At 39.6% G+C, this 18,849-nt stretch overlaps 4 protein-coding genes across 7 annotated transcripts in view; 3 read left to right on the top strand and 1 right to left on the bottom strand.

The window, feature by feature from the left end:
• The first annotated feature begins 613 nt into the window (after positions 1-613).
• Positions 614-3,795, top strand: bxdc2 (brix domain containing 2). Its single transcript, XM_062412766.1, has 10 exons — positions 614-835; positions 1,191-1,302; positions 1,416-1,459; positions 1,546-1,616; positions 1,861-1,910; positions 2,013-2,086; positions 2,372-2,422; positions 2,562-2,663; positions 2,787-2,915; positions 3,146-3,795. The coding sequence occupies exons 1-10, from the start codon at positions 707-709 to the stop codon at positions 3,410-3,412; spliced, it is 1,029 nt and encodes a 342-aa protein (XP_062268750.1). The 5' UTR covers positions 614-706; the 3' UTR covers positions 3,413-3,795.
• Positions 3,711-7,015, bottom strand: rad1 (RAD1 homolog (S. pombe)). The gene is made up of 7 exons (XM_062412767.1): positions 6,900-7,015; positions 5,936-6,137; positions 5,688-5,796; positions 5,426-5,583; positions 5,075-5,175; positions 4,633-4,731; positions 3,711-4,456 (listed from the first exon to the last, which is right to left on the bottom strand). Exons 2-7 carry the CDS (start codon positions 6,128-6,130, stop codon positions 4,285-4,287), a joined length of 834 nt encoding a protein of 277 aa, XP_062268751.1. The 5' UTR covers positions 6,131-6,137; positions 6,900-7,015; the 3' UTR covers positions 3,711-4,284.
• On the top strand, positions 6,954-9,242 carry LOC133974942 (UPF0729 protein C18orf32 homolog). The gene is made up of 3 exons (XM_062412768.1): positions 6,954-7,085; positions 8,314-8,529; positions 8,869-9,242. Exons 2-3 carry the CDS (start codon positions 8,350-8,352, stop codon positions 8,932-8,934), a joined length of 246 nt encoding a protein of 81 aa, XP_062268752.1. The 5' UTR covers positions 6,954-7,085; positions 8,314-8,349; the 3' UTR covers positions 8,935-9,242.
• Positions 9,243-10,567: 1,325 nt separating this feature from the next.
• Positions 10,568-18,849, top strand: part of dym (dymeclin) — a 47,542-nt gene continuing 39,260 nt past the window's right edge. For 2 of the 4 annotated variants that reach the window (XM_062413018.1, XM_062413016.1), the window contains exons 1-7: positions 10,568-10,765; positions 12,392-12,598; positions 13,273-13,325; positions 13,448-13,541; positions 15,314-15,450; positions 16,292-16,364; positions 18,241-18,366. In XM_062413018.1, the coding sequence (XP_062269002.1) occupies positions 12,459-12,598; positions 13,273-13,325; positions 13,448-13,541; positions 15,314-15,450; positions 16,292-16,364; positions 18,241-18,366 (623 nt within the window). In that variant the 5' untranslated portion in view covers positions 10,568-10,765; positions 12,392-12,458. Of the gene's footprint in view, positions 10,766-11,153; positions 11,400-12,391; positions 12,599-13,272; positions 13,326-13,447; positions 13,542-15,313; positions 15,451-16,291; positions 16,365-18,240; positions 18,367-18,849 lie in introns of those variants that run through there. The other 2 variants (XM_062413019.1, XM_062413017.1) reach the window with 2 other exon arrangements.

Raw genomic sequence — 18,849 nt, 5'->3', positions numbered from 1 at the left:
ATGCAACAGTCTGCATTTTGAGTTACTGCACAGTCGTCTTAGCAGCCATAATTTCCTATTACCATCAATTAAGATAAAAGTTTATATTTTTACATTAATTTGTATCTGTTCCTTCCTCAGTCTTCAAAGCTGCTGTTGCCCCACTGTTCACCATCTTTGATGTGTTTCTGCACGTATTCCAGATAAGTTTAATAAAGGTTTTCACCTTCCACTGCAGTAGATGGAGCAGAGCAGGCATTTTAATGCACTTGATCACCCGGACACACGTACACCTCTCATTTCACCATGTAGATGTCTTCATTGGCCATGACTAATCCCCCAGCGACCTCTAGTGGTTAAATAGAGACTTGCATCCGTCGCTGTAGCTTCCGATGGGAAAACTTAACATAAAATAGAATTTCTGACTCGGTTAGATTTAAAAAATAATTAATTACTTAGCTATGGAATGATTAATTACCTGAATAATATTTACATTACATTATTATTAAAATAAAGAAAGGGTTAGGGTTTTAGACTCCTCTTAAAGAGTCTATAATTTAATTGTTTTGTTCTTTAGAATGGGTCTGTATAAATATTTAAACTGACATGGGTTTGTTACGTGCAGTACTACCTCCGCGCCACTAGAGGCCCTCTCGTCCTCTCCGTCCACACGTGTGTTGTGTGAGTTCCTCTGTGGCTGCACGAGCTCCGCGTCTTAAAACTCAACATGTTCAAGAGAAAACGTGGAGGAGCCGGTCCCGCAAGTAAAAAAGCCAAGAAGGGTAAAATAGTCGAAGGCGGCAACGAAGAATCGAATGTAGTCAACGAAATCACAATTCCTGCTCCGGTGTCGTCGGTAAGTTACTAGCCACCGAAGTTAGCTAGCTCACTAGCTCATGTCAACACTTCTACTCGTGCGTGTTGTATTTAATTTGCTAAATATCACTACAATTATTTTGTTAAACACGTACATTTAGCTGACAATCTGTTATTAATATGGAAACAAAACTTGAATGTACACATGTGAAGTGAGAGGGTCGTTAATATACATGTTGGTCAGTTGTCTGAGTTATGTAGCGATTAATTCACTAACTGAGACGAACATGATTTATTCTGCCTGACCAGAAGAAGGGACCCGTTCAAAGTGCAACCTGCTTTCATTAATAAAATGATTTTATTCTGAATTTGTGGTATTTCCTGTCGTGGAACAGGGGAGATGGACCAACAAGGAGCGAGTCCTCATTTTCTCCTCAAGGGGCATCAACTACAGAACAAGACACATGATGCAGGATTTAAGGACCCTGATGCCTCATGCAAAAGCAGGTTAGTGTCATTCATGGAAAGTAACATCTCCCCCAAAGGCACGTTCTGACTCGTGTCACCATGTTGAGCAGAGATGTGGGTGTTGTTGTATTAACAGTTTTTTCTCCTGTTAGATACGAAAATGGACCGAAAGGACAAGTTGTTTGTGGTGAATGAGGTGAGTCTGATGTTTACCCTCGGGCCAAACTTTTGTGTCACACAGACTTTATAGCAGAGTTAAAAAGATTGTCTTTGTTTGTGCAGGTGTGTGAAATAAAAAACTGCAACAAATGCCTCTTCTTCGAGGCCAAGAAGAAGCAGGACCTGTACATGTGGTGAGTGTTTTATCTTGGACCCCATTTGATCGCTCAGACCACATCTGTAGAGTCAGACAGGATAACGTGTATTTGTACATAGTGGGGAAATGAGGTCTGATCACGAGCGCTCAAATGAGACTCATCGTGAACATGAATTCTTATCAGATCTCTCAGAACAGTCTGAAAAGAGCCTTGGACACATTAATTAAGCAATAACCTCAAGTTTTGTAGAACAAGTTCAACAATGTTCTTGTCTTTACAGGATTGCAAACAGCCCTCATGGACCTTCTGCAAAGTTTCTGGTTCAGAATAGTGAGTAACTTCTTTATTGCAGACCTGAAATCCAGGAGACAACATCTGTCTTTGTGTGCCACAGGAATATAAACTAAAGTAATGTCATTGTCTCCTCCACAGTTCATACACTGGCTGAACTCAAAATGACAGGAAACTGCCTTAAAGGATCCAGGCCGCTGCTTTCGTTCGATCCGGTGAGTTTCAAAATCAAGAGGGAGACACTCTGACTGTAATCCTGTTAATTAGATATATTTAGATCAGAAATGTATAATCAGAAGCTGTGTAACAAAGACCTACAATGATTGTTAAAGATGAGACCAGATGGGCTGTAATACATTTTAATGAATGGTTTCGTATTCCCCGGCTGCTTTGACAGACCATTGTCTAGAATATGTATTTTCATACCATGATTCAGTGAGTGAAAGAAACTTTCAAAGAATGACCAAGATCTGACCTTTTGTCTGCATTTTCACCCACAGACGTTCGACAAGGAGCCTCAGTATGCTTTACTGAAGGAGCTCTTCATCCAGGTCTGTTTACACTATGCTGTTCAGAAGCATTAATCTAATTACGTTTGATCTTAATAGCATTAGTTTGTTTGGAAGCTGAGTAGGTTGTACATCTAACTTTGTCATGCAAGGGTGTACTCATTGTGTTTTTCTGTTGCAGACATTTTCCACTCCACGCTACCATCCTAAGAGTCAGCCATTTGTCGACCACGTCTTCACATTCACCATCGCAGACAAGAGGATATGGTTTAGAAACTACCAGGTAATGTGTGCAAAAAACCTCATTATTAGTAGATCACTTAAGGAGAATGTCTCTTCCAGTGTTCAAATATATTTGAATTTCTCTTCTTTGGTAATAATTTCTCTGTCCACTCTTAATGTGCAGATCATCGAGGAAGACGCCTCTCTGGTGGAGATCGGGCCTCGCTTGGTTCTCAACCTCATTAAGGTCTTTCAGGGGAGCTTCGGAGGGCCTACACTCTTTGAAAACCCAGATTTCCAGTCTCCTAACATGGTAAAGCCCAGTTTGTGCCAGTTGAAACCCTACATTTATTTTGTAAATATGCATTTGGTTGGGCAAAACTTAGATGTCTTAAATGACATTGAGATGATACAAATTGTTGGGTTTCATGCCCAGGTTGAATCTCCAAAAGGAAACTGGACCCAGTTGCTGCAGACTTTTAATTATGCCGTTGGTCATTTTGCTTCCTGCTTGAGTTTATCGTTTTCTTCTCACACATACAGCACCGGCGAGAGATCCGACTCGCAGCGGCAGCCAGAGTCCGTGAGAAGCAGATGGTGAAAGAGATGCAGAAAATGAAGAGGACTGACGCGAAGCAGGATCTGAACACTGACGTCACAGACGAGGTCTTCTTTACGCCGGCCGAGGACAAGCCCGTTCACATCGAAACAGAAGCGCCGGAGGGAAAAGTGTCCACTAAAAACAAACGCAAAGCTTTGAAAAGGGCTAAGAAGCGGATGGCCGAGGGAGGCGGATACACTAGACGATGAGTGGATGACTAAATGCTGCAATGACTCAGTACAGTCTCAAGAAAGAGAATGTGGTGATTCAATAGGTGCAGTCATGTGCATATCAAATATAATGAGACTTCATCACGGAAGAATCACATGTTTGACAGTCCTGGAAAAGATGTTAATAATGCACGTGTTCAGCGTTTATTATGATTTAGTACAATACATATTTTGCTCGCTTATCAATCACAAGAAGATTGTGCAGATTGTAGTTGGTTACAAAAGACTCTGCTTTTGCAGTACTGCCAACATTTCCACCACAATGATTAAAAGCGAATTTTCTATCATTGTAAAAAAATAATGTTTATTGAGTTTATCTACAGTTGTTTTCTGTGTACTAGAAATAAAACGTTTCAAACTTAGTCTCAGTATCATCTGACTCTATACAATGTCATGAAAAATGTCAGCTTCAACATTATGGGCACTAGAGGGCAAAGTAACTCAAAGCCTCAGTTGGACAACAATCCATGTAGACTCACAAAGTTAGTGTTCACACATTAAGAGACTTCTGACTTGAAATAGCTTGGTCTCCATAGTAACAACACCCCATACATTAACTGCATACAATTATGAACTTCCATGTAATGAAGTCACTACAGACAGTTGCACAACAAGAGTAGGTAGGCAACATCTCACCACACGTCCAGTAGCAATGTCCCACTCAACTGAGTGGAAAATGATGAACTAGCAGATTTTGTTAAAACAATCTTCCTCACTGTCCATTATCTATCTTGTCGCCCTGCATTTATTTCCCCTGTGTGCAACCAGCAGCTGCGGAGTTAATCCTCAGTGAAGGCCTATACTGATGTTTAAGTGCTTATTTAAAACAGGGTTTGATGGACGTACTGTAATCACTCCACCTCCTCATCAGGACAGCAATAATATTCTACAAAGCAGATCTGTCCATCATCGTTCCGGACCAGGTACTGCAGAGAGAGGAAGCCCCTGCTGTCCGTCCTCACGGAGACTTTACAGGACAAAGCCAGAGCTTTGGTTGACGGCTTCATCAGGGACATCTTGTACCTGCGGCAGTTAATAGGAGGGAACAGTACAGAAGGTAGAGCTTTGATTAAAAAAGAGTTCCGTGTTTGGCAATAGAATGTCTCCAGTTCTCCTCATCCACCTTTAGATCGTACCAGTATAATTCATTCCTCTGAAGTTTTAATGATGCACTGTGATGTTCATTGCTCTGTGCTCACCTGTTGGTTTGAGTCTTTGTGCAACGAAACAGCTCCATCATGTCTGAGTCCTGGGGGAAATCATAATGGGCGTTTCCAGAGTTTCCAAAAGTAGACAATCTGAAAGAGATGAAGAAATTGATGAGTCAGTATGAAAAATGTAACAAAAAAGGCTTTATGCAAACTTGCATCCTGAAAAGACTGAGCAGTTTAATATTTTTTTAATGTCAATGATTAATGAGTATTATATATATTTGGCACATTAACAAGCAAATATAGCCATAAGTCAAAGTTAGGAAGTATACTGTCCATCATATAGTGATGACTCATCAAGCAATAGTTCAAATAGTAATTGCAGTATTAGACATTGCACATTATATAGATTCATCAAACTAACCATAGCTTAATATCTGAGCTTGGACATAAATATTTTGTTTATGTTCAATCTGTTTTAACAACACACCTAAAGTATGGCTGACTCGGGGACATGGTGATCTGTAGCACCTCGCTGCTCATATCCAGTTCAGAGAAGGGTTCTTTCAGACTCTCCGACTGTAGGATCACCTAAGAAAAACCCAGAAACACATAAATTAAATATATGTAGTCAACATCTATTTTCACATCAGATGCTGTCTAATCTATTCTTGATCATCTTTGAATTTAAGTCAATAATTTCCAACTGCAGGATGTAATAGGATTGGTTAGTATTGGCTTATTGCTTGTTTTACTCAATCTGATAATTTTATGTTGATTTATAGTGTAGGCAGGGATCTTTAGTGTTCAAGTTTCATTGCATGAAATAGTCAAAGTTCACCTTGTTTATGACATTGGAGCTGCAGAATTCAAAGTCAATTGGCTCTTCTGGTTCTTGTGTGTTGATCTTGCAAACAGTCACCACGCCACCCTCCTCCAGGAACAAGGTCAGAGGGTAACCGTATCCTCTGTAGCACATTCGTAAGGCGGTTGATACTCCTGGTGTTAGATGAGGGAGATCATGAAGATAGTGAGACAGTTTTGAGAGGGGTAATAAGATAATTGTACTACTTATATAAATCAGTTTTTTCCTTTATCTTTACCTGGTAAAGTGCTTCCTCCAAAGATACTGAGGCAGTCCAGCAGAACAGTGAGATTGACCTGAAAACCCACCACATCTTCTTTTATGGTGTACTCTTGGAAGATCTCAGCCTGCAATAAAAAAAGAGTTAACTGTTTATAATGTCACCACTAAAAGGAGATGCAACGCATTGTTACACTCTAGACAAACCAGGACTCGCTCCACGCACTCAATGGACATTTTGAAGGTGTATTATAAATGTAAACACACCTGGATGAACGCATTGGCTTGCAGACACTTGGAGTCCTCCACAGTGACCTTCAGGCCGTTGGGTGTAGCGTTGAAGATGGCATGGTCCTTGAAGGTGATGGCTTTCAGTATGTTGGAGAGATTTCGGGCATTATCCAAACTCGCAACCAAAACGTACTGTTCATCGTCAGCTTGAGACTGGGTGGACAGAGGCATTGTGCGGCTGAAATGAAGACCCAGGGCGGGAAGAGTAAAGACTGATAAAACATCTTCATTTAATGTCAAAATTTAGTTAACACTCATCTTTTCTATTACAATCTAGATAAGATGATAATCAAGCATGATGCTGAATTTAATTGATTGACGTTTACACGAGACCACATCAGCTCCAGATCAAAATCAACTTAGCCTAGACGTACCAAATTTGGACTGAATCAAATTTTCAAAGATCTTTATTTCCATTATACTCAGGTGCAATGAAACTCCAAACGATGAAATTGTACTGAGACCAAAGATGCTAACGACAATTTAATACAATTATTACATTTGTGAAAACACACAAAAATGATTTTGTTATCTTTATTTACCAACAGACCAGATCCAGCCCAAAAAACCCTATATTTACACTCAACAGGCCTGGATTTGTTTGAAACAGTTTATTAAAACCCGAGTATGTGGGTGAGTCTCGCAGTAAAGTGAATATCAGACGACTATTAGAAAACAATATCATGTACACTTTTACAACAAACAAAGTGGCAGTGTCATTGTCCTGTATCTTATGGGTCTATTTTAAGCTAGGCTACATGACAGGGGAACACGTATTTCGTACGTCGTTTAAAACAAATGGCTATCTGTCGCAAATTCTGCCAATATGCTAATACTTTGTACAAGCTGGTGTATTTGGTGAACACAACCTGTTAAATGTCTTATTGACTGTAGTGTTGTGTGTGTGAGTCACCTACAAAGTAGTAATTCAGAAACTTACTCGGTTGTTTTAAGGACTGCGCCGCGGCGGGCTACTTCCGCTCCTCTCTTCTTCTACGGATATACGTCACAGCGCATGCGTGGTGCTAACATTCCAGAGATTTCGCCTCAGCGTCCAAAACACAGGAGAAAAAGGCTCGATCGCGCTGATTTATCGTGACCTCGCCGGTGTTTTGTGATCACACAGGTTAGTATCACTACTTCTTTAAAGTCACGCGGGTGGTTAGATGTTGTCCAGCCGGCAGGTTAGCTACAAACCGCTGGAGCTTTAGCCCCCGAGCGACCACCGGAAGCTAACGTTAGCTAGCAGCCTGACATGTCGACTGTGTTTGTCTAATCAGTAGCGAGGTAATAACACATTAACTGTTGTCAGGAGCGGCCTCGGATTGTTTCAGATTAAGGACTTAAGATCTACGTTGTTAATGAGAACCCCCCCCCCCCCCCATGGAAACACAACATACGTCTGTGGATGGAAAATGCAGAATAACGTTAAATACAGTAAAAACTAGTGCAACTAGAATAGGATATCCGGTGCTTAACAATACATTCAAATGCAGTGGTAGTTATTGCTTTGCGCTTGTAAAGTGCTGATGCAGAAGTTTTTTTTCCTTCTGAATAAACTCGGGTTACGGGTTGTTAACTCAGTCACAGTTCGTATTCAACACTGTAAACCTGACCAGTGACTATTAACCTCTGCTGTTTATCACATCACATGTGACAATCTGTCGAAACTGCGGTGATCATTTATCTCTATCGAACATTTATACAGCCGGACACCACACACAGCATCTTAGAAATGTACCATCCTGTGGTTTAACAATCCTTCATTCACCAGAAGTTAAACATTCATCAGGCCACATCACACTTCACTGTATTTCAGAGGGTAGCATTTTACTTCTTACTCCTACTTTTAACAGCTTCTTCCACTGGTTACTTTACAAATTAAGATTTTGAGTAACAAATATGTCAAAGCTGACATGTTTGTGTTCTCTAAATAAAGTTTATTTAGTGTTTCCCAATTGTGATCCTGTTGCACTGTCTCCGTCCACAGTCCGGAGACAGTCACTGACCTAATTTCCCGAAAAATCAAACCCACAACATTTTGCAACCATCTTTTATGAACCTACAGATTGTTTATCTAATTATTAGAACCTCTTTGTATGCTCACAGTTATCAATATCAGTCTTCTACATTGATATTCACAGTGGCCTCAAGGACAAATACAGTATGTAGAAAAAAGTCATTAATCAACCAAATTTGGTTTTGCCATAGGGCTTAACAATCTTTACAAGATGTGACATCCTCTTTACCTTATCCTCAACCAGGGTTAGGAAAACTTCAAAACTATTTAAACTTTTCTGAGACAATATCTGTATAAAGTCCCCTTCTTATTATATCCTCGTTCTCTGTTTCAGGTTCTTCCTTTTGCACCTCTTGTTTTCGCAACAGTCATGGTGTGCATTCCCTGTATTGTGATTCCTGTCCTTTTGTGGGTCTACAAGAGGTTCCTGGAGCCTTACCTGTATCCCTTCATCTCACCAATCATTAACACATTCTGGACCAAAAAAGCCGTCCAAGAGACGGGCATGAGTGACCAAAAAGTTAGTGAAAACAGTAATGGGACACTTAAGGTGAGTTAATCTTTCATATCATGGCTTTTTGCATTTGTGATACCTTGGTACTTTTTACTTTGAATACTGTGGTATTGCTTTCATCTTAATTTAAACTTTTCTGGCCGGCAGTGATTTCAGAATTTGACTTTCTATAAGAATAAATATGTTTCCACAACTTGCCTAATATACAAACAGCAGCCTCTTAAGCACAGCTCATGTAATTTATCGTATTAAAATATATACATTGAATACTGAGGGTTTAATTTGGGTTTCACATTACCACATCGTGACTAATGATGTATTAGGTTCCAGCATCTTTCATGAGTTGTTTTTAAGAAATGTTGTTTTTCGTTTTAGGCTGAAAGCAATGGGGACGCCACTGCCAATGGATCGACTATAGCAGCAGATAAGAAGACAGACTGACAACTTCAAATGTTTATAATGCATCGAAATCAATGTAAATATTCCAGTAATATAATATAGATGAACTATGAATTAACTTATCAATCTTCTTTGAATTGAGTGGATTTTATAACCTTTCAAACTTATGTCTGAATGTTTGATTTTATTTTCTCTATTGTTACATTAAAATTAGGAAATTGGTTTATGGTTGTTATATTTTCTATGTTACTAATTAAATAATATATGCATTCATTTTATTGAATAATGGAATAATGTTCCTTTGTCAAACTTGTTAAAACCGAACTTTCAAATAAAAAAAGATGCTCATTTATTGTTGCCATACTCTGCTGTGCTTCCACACCACCCATCATTCTCACTTTATATTGGAAATGTTTTAAGGATACAATTTTTAATATTCCAAATGCTATATAAACAAGATGTCTCTGCAAAGATGACCATACTGGAATAAAATAAATAATTCAGACCTTATATCTATACTCCATTCTTTCTACTCCTAATGAAGTGAGAGATAGCACAGTAAATCTAGTGTAGATAAACTTCACTCTCAAATTTAATAGTTACAAATGAGATCTATTAAAATTAGGTAGTGTAGGTGTTTTTGTGGAGACTTTTAATCACTCGCCTGTTGTTCAACAGCAGCTGGCAGATGCAAATTAAAGTCAACCTGCACTGAGTAAACCCAGATCTATGGGTACTCCTTTAAATCTTAATTTATTTTTAACCAGTATAGCTAAAAGGTTGGGAAAAAATGCCAATTTCAACACTATATTCTGTGATATAGTATCACAGAATATATAATTTGTTCAGGTAACGAAAGTTGATTTGCAACTCCATATTCCCCATATATATATGGACTCAAAAATAGTCCTGATATGTTGTATGGTCTCTGAATCATATCTGAATGTACACGTTGACAATAAAAAACATCATTGATCAGTCATCTACAATCGTCGAAAGAAATATAATCCAGGTGTTTATCTTCAGTAAGATCAACTCTGGTAACTTTTCACAAAACAAACTTTATTCTGCCCAAACTTTGTTAATTTGACACTATGGGAAGCATCCAGTTTTTATGCATTATATATAAACTGAGATGTCCTGCATGTTTTATTCATTCATATATTGCTGTGCAAGACATAAGTAATACAAATGAATGTGATAATATCTGTTTTATTGGAGAAAACTTGTTGGCATAAGTCTATTTATTATTCATATTGTTTTGATGGTCAAAAATGTATTTGATTTCCTTGATTATCATAAATTGATACATACAGTGTGCACTAGTGTGTATTTTTGTGTGTTTAGTGTTTATCGAAATTTTCTCTAAATCAGTGGGTAAAATGAAATATCATTATATCTATGCTGACCAGTGCCTCCATCTCAACAAGTTTGCTCATGTATCACTTTATAAATGCATATTTACATTGATAACTTTCAAATATAATGAAAGTCACAGCAGCGTTTAAGTCAAATAAGCCAGATGGACAATCTGTATAAACATAATGACGTTTTAAGACAGAACTTGTGAGCACAGGTAGAAATGCAAGGTTTAGATCGGGCTCCTCTATCAGCCCTATTTCTATCTGCTACGTCACTGACGCAGATGGCGTCATCACGCAAGAGGTAGCGACGTGTAAAACATGGAGGACAGGAGTGTGTCGAGTCAACTCAACAGCTTCACATTCCACACTATTCCAAGTGTTTACTCTCGTTAAATGAACTCTACGGACAAACTGGACTAAACTGACAATTCGCGTGATCATAAACAACCCGCCATTACCGGTGGTGCGAGCCGAGGGAGCGACGGGAGGTGAGGACGCGTCTCTGACAGGTAAGATGAGCGCTCAGCTGATTGCAAACAAGCCGGGGACGTTAGCTTCTCTCCGGACACTGACTCCACTCACCACCGGTGAACAGGAGACACCGACGAGACCCCCCCCACACACAGCTGATGTTTCATGCTGATGTGGGGCTGTGACTATTACGCGTTAACTGTCAAAACCGTGCGGAGGCGCAGACTATTTCCTGCGCTCGAAAACAGGATGCGCTAGCTAACGTCAGGTCAAGTTGGTCGAGGCAGCAGAAACACAGATGAGGAGAAGCTTGAGGCGGCAGAGCCAACTCAACATGGGAACTAACGTTTAGTCCTTACGATGTTAACTTAACAATAAGAGTATAATAAGTAAATGGCGTGTTATTTCTGGCATATTGTGGTATCTGCATTGGGTTGAGTAAATGTTGGCTCACAGGCTACACCTGTATGTCGAAGGTGTGTCATTTCACGAGAACAACACACACGTCCTTCTTCCCTGTGTGTCCGTATGTCCTGTTGGCCTCTGCTGGGATCACTGAGTGGGTTGGAACCGGATGAGCACAAATCTATTTAGTGGATTGGGTTGACTAAAGTAAATCTACTGCAACAGTCCTGTAATAACTCCTGACTCCAAGAAGGGTGACATATTCAGGTTGGTCTATTACTTAGCTTTCATTTACTCATATGAATAGTAGTATGCCTTCTAGTGCGTAGCTATCTGCTCTCTCTCTCGCTCTCGCTCTCTAATTTTGTAGTTAATTCTATTATAGTACACCTGTTATTATAATGCAATACACAGCACATCCTGCAAGTTGATCTTATAGTTTAAACAGCACCTCTCAAACGTTTCAATGAAAACTGAACTCTAAACCTTTTTTGTGATTGTTGCATTTACCTGAGATCAGATAGTGCAGACAGACATGAAATGCGAGGAGAGAGATGGATGGGAGGATTAACTACGAACAAATAATGGTCCTAGGGCTGGGCCATAAAACAATATCTATTATTATCGCAAAAAATATGTTTTAGCAATAGCAATATAACTGATCTATTTATTGTATATGCATTTTGTAAGCGCAGTAAGGAGGTAAAAGTGTTTGTTACTTCACATAGGAGCACAAATCTTTTAACTGCAAGAACTATAAATTGTATGACATTTATCATTAAAAATTATATTAACTGATGAAAGTTTTTGTCTCGATAAAAATGTTTACCATATTGTCCAGCCCTACTGGAATATATGATGCAAAACACAGTGCCACAATCTAAATCCTTCAAATTGACCATGAAGTTGAGACACCTCTGATGCTGCTGTTTCATTTTCACCTTTAAATGCGGGTTGGGGTTGGAGTTCTGAAGTCCTTTTCAGCCAAACTCGAACTGAGGAAACTGTGATTCTTTGATCACGCCTTTAACCCTGGGGCCATCAGGACACCTACTTCACACATATTTGAGTGTGCAGACAGGGAGCAGCAATTGCTCTTTGTCAAATACAAGCAGATTTATAGTCTCTCGTGAGACAACAAATACAGTCTCATAAGCATAACATTCTGCAATATGATTTTAGAAATGCATAACTGTTGGTTAATGGTTGTTAATTATTTCTGAAGGCACCAAAGATTAAACATATTTCCTCTGCTCCAGGATTTGGCATATGCCTGGTGAAAACCCTGTGAAGAGTGGTGCGTCTGGCTGAGTGGAGCCAGCAGAGATGGGAGCCAACACCAGCCAGGTCAGTGAGTTGTCCGATAACCCAAGCCTCAAGGCCCTGGTGGGCACAGAGTCCATATCGGAGAATGACCCGTTCTGGAACCAGCTCATCTCCTTCACCTTCATCAGTCCCACCAGCAGGTAAAGTGCAATGCTCTCAGACCGCCCCACTATTACACATCCTCCTTTCTACAGGAAAGGAGCTGCAGTCAAGGTTCAGCTGAAGACCATTTAGCAACAAGTGGAGTCACAATCTATGCTGCTTTGCCCATTTCAGTTGGTTTATTAATTGAGTTGAATAAATCATAAGTGGACTGTGTGACTTGACAGAGCCGTCCCCTAGAGCAGAATCCATACTGAACGTTAATGAAAATGTTAATAGTTTGTTTTAACATAGACATTCAATAAAGCAGTTAATATATGACATACAAATATGCAGTTCATCCTATCAAGTCTCTACGTCTCGTTCTGACTTGCTCCTGGATTTTCATGACATATCTTTGCAGACATGCAACAGTGCCAAATTACCCACAATTTTGGTGTTGCAGTTTTTAGCTTGACAGTTAGGACTTGGCAACATGACTTCAAATCAATATCACAACTATTTCTAACTTCGACCCTGATTACTATTAACCGACATAAGCAAGATTAAGCCGATTAGAGGTTTTAGATTGGTTTTGATACATTTTCGGTTAATTGCTGTGATGACCTGTGCAGATGATACAAGCAAGTAGCTCTTCCTGATCCATTTCATTGGATATCTTAAAAGCATGCTCTAATTTTCTCTCTTCTCTCTTCTTGTTTCGTGTTAACAGTGGAGAATCTAAGTTGCTGGAAGAAGCTGTCATCCCCCTGGCAAAGCTCTTTAGTATGTTGGCTATAATATGAATCTGCTTTTTAAATGATATATTCGAGATATATATCATATGATGTTTCCGTAGCCTATGTAATGCTTGTTTGTAAGTTGTCTTCTCCTGTCTTTTTTCCAAGTTGAAAACAATCCCAGAACAGGCAACTTTGGTGCGCTTGTGAGAATTTTCCTGGGAAGAACCAAAGAGCTGAAAATCTCGACAGAATGCCAAGAGTGAGTATGGGAACCTGAGAGAAATGAGCGAAGTCAGATGACTGTGATGGTTATAATAGACCCTTAACATGCCAGTTAATGTTTGAACACAGACAGGCAAGGCATCACTGTATTTTTATCCAGGGAAAAAATGAAACGGTTGGAGGTTCCCATGAGAAAACTGCTGAGGTATAACCATCAACACATGTGGCATTATTGTCCGCTTGCTGCCAAACTCAGTTTCCTCAGAGTTTGAGCCGGCCCATGTCACCAAATGCCTGTGGTGGGAAATCCTCATTCTCTATCGAACATCATTAGAGCTTTGGAGTTATCGCTCCCCAGCCGCTCCTATCTATTCTCCTCTATGTTTCCAAACAGGTTTTGTCCCAGAAACAAACCTACATTTTGTGGATGTTACATAATTGCCTTGTGCAAATAGTCAATTTGTGGAAGTGATTACACACCCCTGTGTTGGTTGTTTGGTGGTTGTGAAATATTGTTGCCCGCACTGGATGGTTCCGATCATTTTCTATTTCCCCTATGTTGGTTTCTCACCAACTTTTCGCCAATTTTGGATCCTTCCCATGTGAGGTATCATTATAGCAGTATCATTAGAACTTTGGTGACTGTTCACTGTTTGCACCACTTTCTTGTTTGTCAAAGTAAAGGTTGTGTTGCAGTTACGAGAAAGCCATTATTTGTCCTTGAGTTTTACGAGAACAATCTTACCTGATCTTAGTTAATTTGTTATTTGCATATGATATACTGTAACTCAAGCTTTTAGTGAAGTAAATGTAGTACCATCACTTGAGAAGCGTCCCTACTTGGATTCTCATACAGTACAAAGTATGGTCTGCTGGTTACAATGTTAAATCCCGATGGTTTATTAACTAACATGAGGAAATTACCTCCTTCCTTGTTCCTGTCCCTGGAGGTCAGAGCTTAAAAGAAAATACCACTGTCAGATTCCAGATTCCAGTTTCATTAGGCAAACCTCACAAGGGCACAATCCCAGTCTCTTTTTACCAATTCACAGTATACTGACCAACACGAAAGCTGGGCTCACACTACAGGAATTTCGGGCCAATTTAATCCTGATTGGGCCACCCCCGGAGAATCGGAGGAGAGATCTGGGTTGGAACCTTGGACGGCTGCCCCAATAATTATCAAACATTTTAGATTTTTAGGAATTTAAAATCAGGCCACAACAGCCTATGAGAGAAACAGAGCAGCTAACGGTGCTGCCAACAAATGGGAAACATTCCGAGGCTAACATCAACTTGCGCACTGCAGTTGACAGATTTTTTAAAGTGAGAAATAAAATTTCAGCAGAAGAATAGATTACGAGTGTGTTGACTGCCTCTCTGACCATTTCCTTATCCACCCATTTCCCCCGTTTTGTTCATATCTGTTTCCCCATGAGGTCACATGAGAGACATGATGATATGCGTGACTCCCCCTGGAGCAGTAATCTTAATAATGTCCTGTATTGTATGATGCACCATTATTTTCTAATCTGGTGTTTAGGATTCTAGAGAAGAAAACTGTTTTTTGTAACTCCTGTAGTCTGAAGTCAGCTTAAGAATACTTTATATATATATAACAGTGTAAATTCAAACCAACATATCCCTAGAGAACATACTCAGTCAGCCAAGATTCCATTTGCAAAGAGAGGACATATACCAATAGCACATATTCACCTCTACAAATCCATCAGAATGCCTGTATTTCTGTCGCAATCCTCTATTTTGCCTCGAATGATGTGATGTTCTTGTTTTGTGCCTCTTCCACAGTCAGCTATTTATCTGGCAGGCCCACAATGCACTGTTCATGATCCGTTGCCTGCTCAAGGTGTTCATCAGGGAGATGAGTGAAGAAGAGCTGCACCTACAGTTCTCCTACCAGGAGAGGGCACCAGGCTCCTGTGGAGGTGAGCTTCTCACACTGTGGTTTGTTATAGGAAGGTGTGTCAAGCTGCATAAAGAAATCTGCTTCTCAGTGAACATCTTTTGTTTTTTTTACTGATGATATGGCAAACAGGTGATGTAAAATCAAGTCAGCTGACCAACTTCTAAAAAAGTATTTGACTCACATTAGACTCATGAGGTGTGAGTTATTAAAATGTTCTCACAAGGGTCACATATGTAACACTTCCCTTCATACCTAAAGAGAGTTATCAAATTGACTTTTTAATTGCGCACCAGTGCCCCTGGCTACTGACCTGGATCAGCTGTCTCTGAGAGACTCTGTTAATAAAAGTCCAAATCTGCAACCACTGACTGATCATATTCTTTGGCTTTAAACATTAAGCCACAAAACCACAAATTGGGTCCATACATTTTCTGGGTAGAGCATGAAGGACATGACATATAAATTCTTCATTGGAAAGCACCGTATTTTGTTTTTGTTTACAGCACATCAACACCAGCGTCAGCCCTTATCCCCAAAAGCTCTCAAGTAAATATCCTTTCCAAGTTGACTTCTTCGTCTGTGTCTTCTACGTATAGAATCACTTTTTTATATATTTGAAAAATAGATATTTTTACTCCTTTAGCTTCTAGTCCATTGTGTGTTATTCTCACAATGGGCCCACCTGCACATTTGCTGGTCATATAACTAGGAAGTAGTTCCAGAAAGTATCCCGAGCTACTTACTCCGACATTTGCCTTCTCACATACTGTCTGGAAAATTTCTGGAAAATGCCTGGACTTCAGTGCATGTCTATAATCAGCTTGTGTCTCATGTAATAATTCCCTTATCCCTTTCTGAAGAAACAGGTAGTGAGGACCTCCTTGAGGAGTTGTTGTCCAACCTTGTTCACTTGATCGTTGAAGTCCCCCTGCTGTAAGTATCCCCAACTATTTGTGTTTTTGTACTGCATTTATGTCTGTTTTGCACAAACATAATATATCATAGATCCACTGCCCACACAGGGATTTGATAAGGTCTTAGTCTATCAACAGCCACATAAAAAGGTATTGGTGATCTTCCTGTAGCTTCTCAGCTCATCTTCTGGTTTGGTTCCTTTGTTTTGATTAATGTTTGTTTGTTGTCAATGTATCTAAGATGTTAGTCATTGAAACCTTTAATGAAAAGCAGTTTTTGTGAAAACTGTATGGGTTGTTGTCTTTGTTTGCTCTGCCTGCTCATCCACTCCTTGGTTCCCTAACCAAGAAAAGATGAAATCCATTATGGAACATGCCAGACTAACGTGCTTAAACTCTGAGCCGGCAAATATGTTGAGCAACAGGGCAAAAAAAAGGGGATGAGGCTAAATGAAATAAAAAACAAAGACAGAAAGTGTTGGGTGTGTAGCAGCAGAGATAAGGCTTGAAATGAACGCTGGATTAGGAGCATTGCCATTGAGTGGGAGTGGAGGGAACATTCAGTATTGACTGAAAAATCTGCCTTAAGTCTCATGGGTGTTGTGCACACTAACACACTGAGTGAATATTGCAGTGTGCTCATATCAATGGAAGAATTATTCCCAGCCTGCCACTCACGCTGACACACAGAGACAAAGATGCAGTGTGTACATCTCCGTAGAGGAAACCACCTCTGCAGTGTCGAGACAAGTTCGCAGAAATATGACAATTGCTTTTTTCCTTTGCACGGCATCTTCTATTTCTCTCTTTCTGTCCATCTCATCCATTCATTCCTTACCTCCCTGTTGTCTCTGCATATCAAACCCTGGCTCTGGTGTAAATGCATTCACTATTCCAACATTATTCATTGTTCCGAGCTACAAGACTCACCCTGTTTTTCTTCCCTCCACCACTTAGTGGCCGTCGGCCCATTTCCTCTCTACATGTTCCTGGTTTGGATGAGACTCTTTACCATTCTTGTGGTAAAGTTTACCCAAATCCCTCGCAGGCTTCCTCTTGTGGTTTAATTTTACTAGAACGATGGTAGTCAATGATTTGTTTTGTTTCTTTGTTTTAAGTCACTTGAGTTAAAGCTTTTTGCGGTCAATGTGTTTATGCTGCAGCATACAGGTAACAGTTTGATTCCCGCTCCATTCAGTTATATGTTTAACCTTTTTCCACTTTGACTTTGTGCAGAGTTTGACATTACAAAGCGGTTTTCACATTCATATCCTGACCATAAATCTGAATTTTAGATATGTGCATATGTGTGATTTTGTGACATCATTCCTAGTTTGGAAACTAGTTTGCCATCCAATTTGCAACTTGCATAAGTATGATGTTTAAACTTGAATCCTCCAAGGTCACAAACACCAGAGTGGACTTTTCAAAGAAGTGGGAGACATCTTGTGTCCTGCAGTTAAAACCTTTTAGATACAAAATATTTGCATACTTTAACCTACTAGAGCTTCTCAATGAAGGAATTTTTTATGAGAAATTAAGACAAAAGTGTTATGCCAAGCAGACTATTTTTACAACGTGTGAATGGGATTTTTCACTTAAACAAACATGTGTTACTGGAGCAACAACCGTATTAAGCTCTGCCATTTCCACTTGGCATTGCCACTAACTCACAGTAATTCAGAAGTTAATATTGGTGCACAACAGTAAAGAAACGGATCGCTTCACTGCTGGATCTTGCCTGCTCAAAATACAATGGATCATAAAGAGGTTTCTGGTCGGCCACAATTATCACCTTTTGTGTTTTGTGTATATCTTTCTGTGACGAATAATGTAAGAGATTTAAATGTATTTACATTATCTTAACTTGCATCTGTCTCTTTCTTTCCCTGTAGGGACATCACCTATAGCATCCTGTTTGAAGCAGTGACCACGCTGCTGGTCTTCTTCTCTTATCAGCTCTTCCATAAAGACATCCTCCGAGATGGAATCATCTACCAGCACATCATGAAGGGGAGATGGTAAGAAATCAACATGTTTGTGTAGGTATATGGTAATTGTAGCTTCAGTTTTGAATCCGTCACATATTAACTGTCAAGATTGTAGCAAAACTTCTTATGTTTACCTGTAACTCATACTTAATTTCCTTGTGTTCACTGCTATCTTGAATATGAATAAATGCAGATAGATGTTGTTGACACAACATTCATCCTGAAGTCTATTAGTGCAGTCTCAAGAAGTGGGCAGAAAGAATAGATACTATTTTCTTTGAGGGCTTTCACAGTTGTAAAGCACTTTGAGTGGTCATCAAGACCAGAGAAGCGCTATATAAATACAGACCCTTTACAGCATACCAGCAACAGAAGAGCACTTTTGATTAATTAACACTGAGCGTATAATTGGCCATGTTTAACTCCAAAACTGTGATATTTTAGATATTTCACAATTACAGGTAAGAGTCTCAAATTGACACCCGGGGATCTTCTTGATAACGGTTTAAGTGT

Source organism: Platichthys flesus, chromosome 19 (assembly GCF_949316205.1).
Source record: "Platichthys flesus chromosome 19, fPlaFle2.1, whole genome shotgun sequence".
NCBI lineage: Eukaryota > Metazoa > Chordata > Actinopteri > Pleuronectiformes > Pleuronectidae > Platichthys > Platichthys flesus.
The sequence above is the reverse complement of the archived record's forward strand: the minus strand, read 5'-3'. Positions and strand labels throughout refer to the sequence as shown.

Coding starts and splice junctions, on each gene's coding strand:
- rad1 (XM_062412767.1), bottom strand. CDS start 6,130: ATGCCTCTGTCCACCCAGTCTCAAGCTGACGATGAACAGTACGTTTTG. Junction 5,176..5,425: donor GCTCCAATGTCATAAACAAG/GTGAACTTTGAC, acceptor GGTTTTTCTTAG/GTGATCCTACAGTCGGAGAG. Junction 4,732..5,074: donor CCGAGTCAGCCATACTTTAG/GTGTGTTGTTAA, acceptor CATCTCTTTCAG/ATTGTCTACTTTTGGAAACT.
- bxdc2 (XM_062412766.1), top strand. CDS start 707: ATGTTCAAGAGAAAACGTGGAGGAGCCGGTCCCGCAAGTAAAAAAGCC. Junction 836..1,190: donor TTCCTGCTCCGGTGTCGTCG/GTAAGTTACTAG, acceptor GTCGTGGAACAG/GGGAGATGGACCAACAAGGA. Junction 2,664..2,786: donor TATGGTTTAGAAACTACCAG/GTAATGTGTGCA, acceptor CTTAATGTGCAG/ATCATCGAGGAAGACGCCTC.
- LOC133974942 (XM_062412768.1), top strand. CDS start 8,350: ATGGTGTGCATTCCCTGTATTGTGATTCCTGTCCTTTTGTGGGTCTAC. Junction 8,530..8,868: donor ACAGTAATGGGACACTTAAG/GTGAGTTAATCT, acceptor TTTTCGTTTTAG/GCTGAAAGCAATGGGGACGC.